Source organism: Equus przewalskii, chromosome 1 (assembly GCF_037783145.1).
Source record: "Equus przewalskii isolate Varuska chromosome 1, EquPr2, whole genome shotgun sequence".
In the NCBI taxonomy this organism is placed as follows: Eukaryota; Metazoa; Chordata; class Mammalia; order Perissodactyla; family Equidae; genus Equus; species Equus przewalskii.
In genome coordinates this window covers 93893373-93906431 of record NC_091831.1, presented here as the reverse complement: position 1 = coordinate 93906431, position 13059 = coordinate 93893373, and the positions used below count along the sequence as shown (strand labels likewise).

At 40.4% G+C, this 13059-nt stretch overlaps 1 protein-coding gene across 9 annotated transcripts in view; it reads left to right on the top strand.

The window, feature by feature from the left end:
* WDR93 (WD repeat domain 93) overlaps positions 1–13059 on the top strand; it is a 58853-nt gene that overhangs the window by 22219 nt on the left and 23575 nt on the right. For 8 of the 9 annotated variants that reach the window (XR_011539553.1, XR_011539545.1, XR_011539552.1 and 5 more), the window contains exons 6-8: positions 1017–1132; positions 2634–2672; positions 9593–9671. Coding sequence is in view for 6 of the 9 variants with exons in the window: in XM_070617591.1 (XP_070473692.1) it covers positions 1017–1132; positions 2634–2672; positions 9593–9671 (234 nt within the window). In the remaining 3 variants the exon portion in view is untranslated. Of the gene's footprint in view, positions 1–1016; positions 1133–2633; positions 2905–9592; positions 9672–13059 lie in introns of those variants that run through there. The other variant, XM_070617609.1, reaches the window with a different exon arrangement.

Below are 13059 nucleotides of genomic sequence, written 5' to 3'. Positions count from 1 at the left end.
CTGGTGAACATCTTCGGGGAGATACTGTGAGGTTATGCAAATATCCCATTTCTCCTTAAAGTTTTGCCCACCAATTTTAGCATTCATCACGGAGTCTTACCTGTTGCAATTATTACTGTGGTGATAGAACAACATGTTATTCGAATGACTGTGAGCTTGATTTTTAACTTTTAAATATTTAGACATATGGTATATGGGCCTGTATTTGTACTCTTGCCTCATGCCCCTCGGATACTAGGTGCTTGAGGAAGAGATATATTTTATAATGTTTTATACATCAAAGGAAACGTTTGTACCATTTCTAGTAGTTTCCTAGGGCTGGCATAATAAAGTACCACAAACTGGGCAGCCTAAAACAGCAGATATTTATTCTCTCACAGCTCTGGAGGCCAGAAGTCTGAATAAAGTTGTTCAGATGATTACTTTTTTCAGGAAACGTTTAGCCAGAATCCCAGACCAGGAAAGCGACCTTTCCCAGGTTGGCAGATATTCGGTATAGAAGCTGAGGGTTTCTTTGGCAAGGTAAAGTCCTACAGTCCCCTCATGGGTTGTCATCTCCTCAGAGACTGGTCAGAAGAATTCTCTTGTGGCATGTCCCAATTCCAACCCTCTCAGCCATCCCCCTCTCAGTTACTGATTCTCTACATGCCACTCTCCTCCCCACACGGAAGTAGCTGCAAGACGGAATGTCAGTGGAATGTACCATTTGGAAGCTAGAAAACATGGGGACTGGGCAGAGCAGACAGTTGGGTTAAAAACTGTCACATCGGTGCTGTGAGTGTCAGGAGCCCGTGTTCTTTAGATGCTGTGGCTGGAGGGAGGAGCTCTACAGCTTTCCGCGAGTGACAACTTGCCGTAACCGATGCAGGACTACATCTCCTTCAGTTTTCAATGGTGCTGTTCCGAGGGGGTCTGCCGGTCTCCGTGCCAGGGATTCTAAGGTGCCAGGCCATTTCTCAGAGGAAACTTGTTGCCTGCTTGCAGTTGCTCAATGGCTCCTTGGTTTCCCAATGCAGGAGCCGGAGATATTTGGCTGGATGTGTATAAATTGCCCAAGGAGTCCTGGCTCAAGGAAGTGGAGCACCCGCAACTCAGTATAAATCCGAAGAAAAAAGTCAGACAGCTGCAACTGGTAGGAAGCATCTCTGCTTTCGGCGCATTCGTTTCTCCCTCCCTTGACCCACATCGAGCCTCCGTCCTCTTTGGGAGTTCAAGATGAATGAGTCCTTCTGGAGGCTACAAGAGAGGACAGTGGGCACACTGGCCCCTGTCTCCCTAATCAGTTTGCTTTGGTTAAAATAAGGTAGTAAAAAGTAGAGGTGACTTCCATGGTGGGAGTCTCAGTGTCTCTTGTCTGAGAGGTGCCCTCCAGCAAGACCACTCCCAGGCGATTCTCTGGGAAGAGGGTCTTCTGGCCTGACTCCTGCATGGGAGGTAATTTTTTCCCTCCTGGGCTGAAATAACCCTTTGATGCCTCGCATTCCACTAAATTTCCCAGATGATGGTATAACAAGATTGTTCTCAATATATGGGAATACATATATTCTTCGTGTTCTTCTTAGAAGTTAGGCTCTCCACCATTTCAGTTTAATTATATGTGATCCCCGGGCCTCATGCTGTGTCTTTAAAATATAGTTCTTCAGTAAATATTATTTTAAGACTTAATTTTCTTATCTATCTTATGTGTAGTTATTATTTTTTAACCAACAACAACTAATATTAATTGAGCATGCCTTTAAAAGATGTTGTATTAGGTGTGGAACAATTAGTGAAAAAATTAAGATAGGAGACTGAGATTGAGACTCACATTCGTGCTGAGCTCATCGACTGGCTTTGAATAAATGCCTTTTCTCCTGAGTGTGCATCTTCATGGCGGGGCGCAGTCCTGTACCACTGGGAGCGTTACCAGCCCGGAGAGCTTCCTGCTCTAAACTCTCACAGAATTTATTCTCTGTGCCTCTTTTTTGACACTTTCCACATACTACCTTGATTTTTAGTTATCCTGTTGTCCATGAAAGTGCTTTTTTCTTAACTAGACAATAAATTTCTACATTGTTAAGACCAACCTTCTGCTTCTTTTTATCAATCAGCTTCATAGTATCATACTCAGTGCCCAACAGATAGATTTTTTGAGGGATTAATTTGTTATCCAGCTGGGAAAGGCACCTTGGAATGGGGGTGGTTTATCACCATAATTCACTCAGTTTCCATATGCTGAGAAGCAACCAACTAATGCCAGGGTCAGTGGCAGTTCTTGTACTATGAATTATATTTAGAGTTAAATAAAATTGTCAACATCGCTGATTTATTTTACCAATCAGAAATATTCGCATCAACTTAGATTTTTGTAGTGGTCTCCTGACTGATCTCCTTATCTCTGCTCATTGATATTTCCTCTTACCGTTGCTGTTTCTTATTTCCTCAGCTACGTTTTAAGATCCTGGAGAGTCAGGATCATGTGTTAAAATCCTGCGGGCAGAAGGACCACACAAATATTGGTCCTCCATGTCCACCGCATGAGTTCACTACTCACAAGAGTAACTGGGGGGAAGAAAGAGCATCTCAGAAGATTAAAAGGGGAGGGGGAACATATCAAAGCCTCCTCTGAATTAATTTGTCATTTTTCTCCGCAGAACACTCTTGATGCCATGACTTCAGATAATTTAGAAATGGTAAGAAACTTTAGAGAAAATCTCCAGAGAGATTTTGCATGTTAGAGATTTTTATTTTGACTTGAAATTTACCTTAACTATCAAATATCCTAGTAAAAGCTTCCGCCAGGGCACTATTTGCAGTTTCTCTGTGACTTGATCTTCTGCCTCATATCCGTGGAAGATGGCGTCCTGTCCTTGTGGTAATAGACCCAAGTCACCCAACTTTGTCCAGAGCCGAGTTTCCTTGAAGGTAAGGGGGGTCAGTGTCCAGGGCCCCTCACTTGGATGGCCCCTGCCAAGGCCCTGGGAGTGGTCCTAGTAATGTGTTCACATGGTCACGTATTTTTGTAAAATTGGCCAAAGTAACATATTTTAACCACAATTACTTAAGACCACTGTCTCTTTTTGTTCAGACATCCTGTCTGGCACAATTTCCCCCATATTGGGTAGTATTAGGGTGCCATGGTCATTTTGTGTTCAAAATTTTGTGTTCTTTTTCTTACAGAGGCCCCTAAATTGTGCACACTTCAGGCCCCATGAAGCCCAATTTGCCCCTGCCAAAATAACAGCCCATCTGCCAAGCTGGGTTTCTTGAGGGCTCCATCTTTGTACTGGAGTCCCTTGGAGAACAGAGCAGCCTCCTGGAGCCTCCTGGCTCTCCCTCTGAGGCAGAGAGCACTGTGCTTTCCAGAGGCTTCGCTCTCGGAGGACTCCAGCTCCTCAGCAGAGGCGTGATGAACTTGCAGATGGAAGTCTCTCTAGAGCCCTTCCTTTTTCCCCTTTTTAGATGACATTATGTTTCAAATGATAGAAATAACGTGTGAATATATCACTCTGGGAAAAGCCAGGTCATTCGGATAGAGCAGCCCTCCCCAGAGGGCATCGCCACTACTAGCTTGGTGTGTGTTTTCTAGACCTTTAGTGTATATTTACCTTCTTTTATCTGTTTATTTTGAAAAATATAGTTTTGTTTTATGGGAATTTTTTTTGTATATAAGAAGCATCATACTATATATATTTTCTTACAAACTAGAATTTTTTTACTCAGCTTATTGGCAAGGTTTTTCAGTGTCAAACCTACCTTGTTCTTTCGACCTTCTGTGTTCTATTCCATGTTATGGATGTACCATAGTTTATTTGGCTATTAGAATATTGATGATATTGAGGGTGTCCTAATTTGTGGCTTTTGCATAATACAATGAAAATCTTTGTAAATTCTTCTTCATATGCCCCAGTGCTCCTGACGGGTATGTGTGTTTAGTTTTAATGTATATATTGCTAAATGGTCCTTCAAAAACGGCATGAAAGCCACAGCCTTGCTGACCTTGATATTATCAATTGATATTTTTTGCAAACTGATGGAAGAAAATGACATCTCGTGTTACTTTTCATTAATCTCTTCATATTTTTGTTGGCTGTTGAGGTTTTCTCTTCTGTGAATTGCCTGTATGTATCCTTTGCCAAGTATATATTTTCTTCCAATCTGTTGTTTGCCTTTTTACTTTGTCTGTGAGCTTTTTTGTTGAAAAAAGTTTTAGATTTTGTTATAGCCAGAATTTTCTCCTTTCTTTACAGCCATTGTACTTAAGAAGGCTTTCACTGTCTCAAGGTTATAATAAATTCCCCTGTGTTTTCTCCTAATACTTTCGTAGTTGTTGTTGTTGTTTTGACATTTCACTCTTGATTTCATATGGCAGTTTCTTTTGTGAATGGAGCCAGGAAGGGATCAACTTTTATCTGTTTTTTTTCCTACAACCAATTGTCACACAGATATTTCTGAGTAATCCGTCCTTTCCCATTTGCTTTTAAATGTGATCTTTATCATTCCTATATATATTTCTATACTCTTTATCCTGTTCCATTAAAATATTTGTCTGCCTATACCAACACCATATGAACTTTGGAGCAAAACTGCCAGGGTTCTAATCCTGTCTGTGCCACCTGCTTGCTTGGTGACCTTATTGTATATTTTCGATTCTGTTTTCCGTACTTTTGTTGTCGTTGTTCTGCCTTTGGGGAGAGCTCATCAACTCTGTCTCTCGAGTCTTCCACTGAGTTTTTCATTCTTGCTATTATATTTTCATTTACAAGAGCCCTTCGTGTGGTTCTCTGGTTGTCCCCTTCCCTTTTATTTATTTATTTATTGCATACTGTGGCTTCCCTGAGAACAGTTTTGATAATTTTTTGGTGTTTCTTCTCCATGTATGGTCTGTTTCCCCCAAGTTGCTTTTTCCTTGATGTTTATTTCTTTTCGTCTCTGTCTTTCCTCCCTTGTCTGGTGGCCCTTGGCTCTCTACTCATATCAGAGAGTGGGGGTCCCCGAGAAACTGACCAGAAGCTCTGAGGGCATGGGTGGGGCTTCTTGACTGTAGTTTTACTGTAGGGTACCCTAACTGGGCTGTTTTGTTGGGAAATGCTCACATCAGCGTCTTGGAGTGTTTCCTCTTTGGCTGATCGGTTTTTGCAGGGATGGCTCGTCTATCTCTTGCCTGAGCTGTGGAGCCACTGGGGAAGATGGCTTGGGGGTGGGGATAAGCTCAGCTTTGAGTTACGTGAGCTTTAACTTTGTTCTCTTGGCTGCATGGAGTTAGGGGGAGAATCTAGGAGTTTAGATGCTTCTTAAAGAGTTTTTCAACCAATTCGCCTGTTGCCAGCCCTGCTGGCGCTTCTGCTTCCAGAGATACCCGGAGCTGCCATTGTCTCCAGTCTTAGGGGGTTTGTGGTGTAAATCAGGTACCTCCCAGGCTTTCTCCCTTGCTGGGTTCAGATTTAACTTTCTTGGGTCTGCTAAATCATTTAGCCATCTGCTTTCTAGCTTCAAAATTTTCTTGCTTTTGTCTCCTCTTTTATTCTCTTATTCCTTCCGAATTTATTCCTTAAAAATCCCCTTTCTGTCATTTTAATGGGGTTTCAGGAGGGAGAGGAGTTAAATGCATGTGTCTATATTTTCCAACTAGTTATTGCTAGTTTATGGCTGTATCAGTATTCATCAGGTCCTTAGTTGCAGCAAAGAAATTGGAAGGACATCAGGTTTCAGAAAATTGGAAGGAACCAAGGACTCCAGCTACCAGCACTGCTGAACATCACCATCCCCGTGTAGGGAGGAATACTTTTCCTCTACCTAATGTGGGTTCATCTGGCCGGAGAACGAATTAAATTCACATGAGAGACACACCCACCAAGGTTGATGCTGGACTTTCCATGATGGCTCTGTCACTGGGCTCTGGACATGGACAAGAATAATGTGAACAGTTTCTGTACTGTTTGTGGATCTGTTTGTCACTCCCTCAAGAGTCACTGTCCTGGGCAGGAGCATGCAACTGGTTGAGCCTCGATCATGTGCCAACACTCTAATCTCCAAGGGACAGGAAGAAGTATCAGACCCCTTCAGTTCCTTAGAGGGAGACAGATTCTTCCAGACACACACAATGGGGGAGTCCCCTCAAATAGAAAAGGTGTTTAGGGCTGGATAGCCAAAGAGATGACAAATGTCCTACACCAGTACATAGGAAAGCTATTGATTTTTCTGTGTTGATCTTCTGTCTGACCCCCAGGGCCAACATTAGGGTGAAGTAAGTGAGACACATAAGGTGCAAAACTTAAAAAGATACTCTCAGTCATGCAGGGACAGGGTGGGCCCCAACAGTGAGTGCCTCCTTAAATTTCACTCCCTGGGTGCCCTCACTTCCTTTCCCCTAGTCCCAGCACTCTTGGCCTCTTTACAGAACTTTGTTATTAGTTCTAAAGGTTTGCCAGCTGATATTCTTGGATTTTCTAGATAATCATAACTGTAAACACTGATGGCTTTTCTTCCTTCAAGTATTTATCACTCCTATTTATTTTTCTTGCCTTGTTCCATTTTCTAGGATCTCTAGTAAAATGTTGAATAGGAGAGGTGATAGTCGGCCATCCATGACCTGTTCGTGACAATGAGAATGCTTCAAGTGTTCCACCATTAAGCATGCAGCTTACTATAGGTTTTTGGTATAAATTTCCTTTATCCAGTTAAGCATGTGTGCCTCTAGTCTTTGCTAAGAGTTTTTCTAAAATTATTGTTTAGGAATGGATATTGACTTTTATCAGATACTTTCCCCTCATCTTTTGAGATGAGTTTTTCTTTTAACCTGCTAATTTAGTGGGTTGCATTAATAGATTTTCTAATGTTGAGACAGTCTTCCTTCCATTCTTGAGTAATCCATACTTGGTCATCATTCATTTAATTACACTATCAATTTGCTTTGCTGATATTAAAACCTGAGTAAAATATTAGCAAAACAAACCGATAGTTCTGTGTTCATAGATAATGTCTATGTTCAAACATGAGATTGGCCTAAAGTGTGTATTTTTTTCTTGTGGTTTTCTTCTCACCATTTGATATCAGTGTTATGCTAGCTTTGTAAAGAAAGTTGGATATCTTTCTTCTTTTCCTCCCAGGTCAAAATAAGTCCTAGGATCTTGTTTAGCAGTAAAATTTTGTATCATTTTTTTCAATTTATTCTATGGTTATTAGTCCATCATTTTTAAAAATTTTGAGCCAATTTCAGTCATAATTCATTTAACTTGTGTGTAGATATATAGACATAGATATATATGTAAATATGTTTCTCCTTTACTGTAAAAATAAAAATGTGTCTCTTAAGTTATTCCCCTTTCTTGTTCTTAATGTTATTTATTTGTGCCTTTTTATTTTTTAAACAAACTTTTCACAGATCTAACTCACTGATTTTAACTTGCTAATATTTTGTTAATAAATTTTGCATCTAGTTCATGAAGGAGATTTTTATTTTTATTTTCTTATAGCATCTTTGGTTGTGGTTTCAGGTGGTACTGGCCTCCTCTAGTAAGTTGGGAGTGTTCCTCTTCTTCTGTTTTCTGGAAGAGTTTGTATAGAATTAGTATTATTTCTTCCTAAAATGTTTGATAGAATTTACCAATAAAGCCATCTGGTCCTGGAGTTTTCCTTGTGGTAGTACAAATTCAATTTCTTGGATAGATAACGGGTTATTCAAATTATTGGTCTCTTCTTAAGAAAACTTTTGTATTTCGTGACTTTCAAGGAATTTGTCCATTTTATCTAAGTTGTCCAATTTATTGGCTTAAAGTGGCTCATAACGTTTCCTTATTATCCTTCTATTGTCTGTAAAATCTGTTTTGATGTCATCCCCTCATTCCTGATATTGGTAATTTGTGTCTTCTTTTTCTTCTTGATAAGGTTGGCAAGAGCCTTCTCAATTTTATTAATCTTCTTAAAGACCCAGCTTTTGGTTTCATTTCTTTTTCTTTATTGTTTCGTGTTTTCTATCTCACTGATTTCCAATTTGATTTTTATTATTTCCTTTCTTCTGCTTACTTTGGGTTTAATTTTTTCCATGTCTTCTCGTTTCTTAGGGTAGAAGCTTAGGTCATCGATTTGAGATCGTTCTTTTCTGATAGAGGCATTTAGTGCTAGAAGCTCCTATCTAACCACTGCTTTGGCTGCGTCCTGAAATTTCTATATGGTGTGTTCTCATTTTCAAAAATACTTAAAAATACTTTCTGATTTGCTTTTTTAAAATTTCTTTTTTTTTTTTATTTAAAGATTTTATTTTTTCCTTTTTCTCCCCAAAGCCCCCTGGTACGTAGTTGTATATTCTTCGTTGTGGGTCCTTCTAGTTGTGGCATGTGGGACGCTGCCTCAGCGTGGTTTGATGAGCAGTGCCATGTCCGCGCCCAGGATTCGAACCAACAAAACACTGGGCCGCCTGCAGCAGAGCGTGTAAACTTAACCACTCGGCCATGGGGCCAGCCCCTAAAATTTCTTTTTTTTTTTTTTTTTAAAGATTTTATTTTTTCCTTTTTCTCCCCAAAGCCCCCTGGTACATAGTTGTGTATTCTTCGTTGTAGGTTCTTCTAGTTGTGGCATGTGGGATGCTGCCTCAGCGTGGTCTGATGAGCAGTGCAATGTCTGCGCCCAGGATTCGAACTGACAAAACACTGGGCTGCCTGCAGCGGAGCGCGCGAACTTAACCACTCGGCCACAGGGCCAGCCCTCCTAAAATTTCTTTTTTGACCAATGGATTCTTTAGGAGCATGTTCTTTAGTGTCCAGTGTTCCAGATATCTTTCATTTTTTGGTTTCTGATTTAATTCCTTAGTGATCAGAGAACAAACTTCATATAATTTGAAAGATTTTAGATTTATTAAGACTTGTTTTATGCCAAGAATAGGGTTGATCTTGGTAAGTGTTCTATGTGCAATTAAAAAGAATGTGTATTCTGCTATTGTTTGTCTAGTTATTCAAGTCTTGTATCTCCTTACTGCCTCTCCTGCCATATCCTTGCTATATCCTTACTCATTTTCTGTCTATTTATTCTATCAGTTATTGAGAGAAGAGTGTTGAAATCTCTAGGATTGTAGATTTATCTGTTTCTGCGTTCACTTCTATGAGTTTTTGCCTCATGTGTTTTGAAGCTCTGTGATTAAGTGCACAAGCTCTTAGAGTGTTATGTCCCCTTGATGAGCTGACCATTTTATCATTATTCAAGGACACTTTGGTCCCCGAAAGTATTCTTTGCTATGAAATCTATTATGTCAGTTATTAGTATAGCTACCCCACCTTTCTTCTGATAGGTTTTACAAGATGTATATTTTTCTATACTTTTAATATATTGGTGTCTTCATATTTAAAGTGTTTCTTTTTAACATCGTATAGTTGGGTCTTGCCTTCTTATACAATTTGACAATTTCCACCTTTTAATTGGGGTGTTTAGGCCATTTATATTTAATGTGATTATTGATATGTTTGGGTTTAAATCTACCACTTTGATATTTACTTTTTATTTGTCCCATCTCCTTTTCTTCCTTTTCCCTCTTTTTCTGCCTTCTTTTGGAATTAGTGTTTTTAAGATTCCGTTTTATCCCCTTTGTTGGTGCATTAGCTGTGCCTTTTCCTTGTTCTAGGATATTTCTTTTAGAGGAGATGTTAAGCTGAGTCTTCCAGTTCACATAATGAAGATCAAACCACCCAAACCAGTCACAGGTCAGTATGACTCAACTAGTGCTCTCTTTCCTTTTGCCATTGATTTCTCAGTTTTTCCCGTCTTTGCCTTCCTCCACATTCCCTATCTTTTCTGTTCATTAGCTGCAATATCTAATTTACACGTATAGTTTTGAAGAGGAAATTTTTTTTTTAAGTCATAAGCTCTGGGACCTAAAGACAAAAAATATAAATGTTACAAGGATGCAATTAACTAACAGAACTGGGAGATCAGGAAAGAGAAACACCTTTCCTGAGTGCTAGTTGGGGTTCATTCATTCCTATGTTCCTGTGTTAGTTCACTCATCAGTGTTTCTTGAGTGCCAGTAATGCACCAAGCACAAAGCTGAGTAAGACACATCTCCCATGCTCTGAAAGCTGCAGGTCTGCCAAGGGAGAATGGAAGGAAACCACTGTAGGAGGAGGTGACAGGTGCAGCAGTGGGGACAATGTGGAAACATAGAAGAAGGAGCAACTGACTGCCCAGGGAGTAGACAGAAGAAGGGACGTTTGGGGAGGTTTTGAAGAATAAGTAGGAGTTGATGAAGAGGAGCAGAAGGGAAGTCTACTGTAGGCAGAGGGTATAGAATGTATCCTCTCAGTGCTCACACGTAGCCGTAAAGATGTGTCTACAAGAATGTTCGATGCAGCCTTATTTACAGAGGCAGAAGACTGGTTAGGTAAAATCTGGGGCCCTTGTGCAAAGGAATACTTTGCAGCCATTAAAGACAAAGAGGGAAACGCAAACGGCCAAGAACAGCCAATTCACTCGTGTGAACATCAAGAACACGATGATACGGTTTGCTCCATCAAGATTATTATAAAGCTGTAGTAATTAAGATAGAAAAATAAATGCGTGAATAATAGATAAATAGAAATATGTATAAAATATAGAAATAGTAGATAGAATATAGTAAATAGAGAAATAGACGAATGAAACAGGATAGAGAGGCCGGAGCGGACACGGGCATAAATGGACACTTGCTACCTAACAGAGGTGGCACTACAGAGCAGTGGGGAAAGGACAGTCATTTCAGTGAGAGGTGCTGGTTGTCCACATGGAAACAAAAGTGAAACTTGCCCCTGCCCCACACCATCCACAATGATAAATCCCAGATGGATCATAAAGTCAATATGAAGGACAAAACAATAAAGCTTTTAGAAAATAATAGACAGTATCTGTATGAATGACCTGTGGGTAGGGAAAGACTTTTTAAACAAAACACAGAAAGTACTTACAGTAAAAGAAAAATTTGATGAATTTGACTACGTTAAAATTAAGGACTTCTAATCAGCCGAAGACATCATTAAGAGCGTGAAAGAGCAAGCCACATAGTGAGAGAAGATATTCACAAAATATGTAAAACTTATGAGTAGTCCGTGTCCAGAAGATATAAAGAATTCCTGCAAATTATTAAGAAAAAGATGATCTAGTGTAAAACAGGCAAGGGATTATTCAAATGGACAAAAAACATTTGAAAAGGTGCTCAACATCGTTAGTTATCAGAAAAATGCAAATTAAAACCATAATGAGATCCCACTTCACACCCACTAGGATGGCTGAAATGAAGAGAGACTGACATTCAGAGTTGGTGAGGATGTGGCATAATCAGACTTCCCCTCCATGGCAGTCAGCAGTGAAAACTGGCATGGCCTCTTTGGAAAACAGTTTGGTCTTATCTAGCAATGTTGAAGGTAATTTGCATCCTGTGACCCAGCAGTTATTCTCCTAGATAGGGTCACCAACTGAACCAGTTTGCCTGGGACTGAGGGGTTTCCTGGGATGTGGGGCTTTCAGTGTTACAACTAGGAAACTCCAGAGCAAACCAGGATGAGGTGGTCAACCTACTTCTAGGTATAGGTTTGCAAGTAAATGCATACCAGGCAACATGTACAAGAATGGTAACAGCGACATGATTTCCAATGGCCCCAAACATGAAACCACCAAAGTGTCCCTCAGCAATAGAACAGGTAAGTAAATTACAGTATACTCACTCAGTGCAATCCTATACAGCAATGGAAAGGAACGGACTACAGCTGTGCACAACAAAACAGATAAATCTCATAAACAATATTAAGCAAAGGAGGGCAGACATAGAGTTAATACTGAATAATGCCATTGGGGTAAAGCTCAAAATCAGGCAAAACAAAGCTACGCTGTTTAGATGCATATTTAGATAGCGAAAGTAAAATAAATGTAATGAAGTGGTTACTGAAAAGCCAAGAGAATGGGTGCTGCTCTTCCCGGGGGGGTTGTGACTAGAGAGGGGCCCTGGGGAAGCTCCTAGGGAGCAGGCCATGCTCTGTTTCCTGACCTGAGTAGAGACAGATGTTTGCTTTATAATAATTTATTAAGATATATTTTTATGTTCTTTTCTGATTGTGTTATATTTCACAGTAGGAAAAAGGTTTAATAAATGAAAATAAGCATCAAACAATGGGAGAGATCTATAGTACTGATATGAAAAGATCTCCAAGATATTTCATTAAGTGAAAATACAAAGGGTCTAGTTTGCACAGCAATGCTCAGACTTTAGCTGGGTCAGACTCACTTGGAGAACTCATTAAAACCCAGATTGCTGGGCCCCACCCACCCCATTTCTGTTTCAGTGAGTCTGGGGTGGGGCCTGGGAATCTGTGTTTCTAACAAGTTGCCAGCTGGCCGCGTCAGATCCCCGATGATCTGGGACCACACTTTGAGAACTCCTACTATCTAATATGCTGCCATTTGTTTATGGAAAAGGGATCTCCTTCTAGAAAGTTATGCAGAAAACATAACGGTGGTTGCCTCTGGGGAAGGGGACCTGAGGCACTGTGGGACCTCCTGGAGAGCAGAGTTCTGAAAGTTGGGTGTGAACCCATAAAATAAATCACCCAGTTTTACTGTGGCTTTAGGAACAGATGAAAAAGGAGGAAATGAAAGGTTCCTGGGAAGGGGAGTGATAAGAAAAGTGATTGGCAGAGAAAGGAGATTTTTTTTAAAGGAAAGTAGTTAGATAAATGTAAACAGACGAGGCCAAACTGGTGGTGTAGTGGTTAAGTTTGCACACTCCCCTTCAGCGGCCGGGGGTTCATGGGTTCGGATCCCGGGTGTGGACCTACACACCACTCATCAAGCCATGCTGTGGCAGCATCCCACATACGAAATAGAGGAAGATTGTACAGATGTTAGCAGCAATTTTCCTCGCCAAATAAATAAATAAGTAAGTAAATAGGTGGAGACTGGGATTGTCTAATTGTGTGACTCTTCAGCAGCCGCTGAAAAGTGACCGTAACTGGCAGGTTTAAGGACTTTGCTGAGCTGGGGAGACAGCAACAGTGATCTAAGGTTTCTAGTGACATTGTGAACATTTCCTTGGCCTTCTTTGGAGATTCTGTAATCCGGAAACAG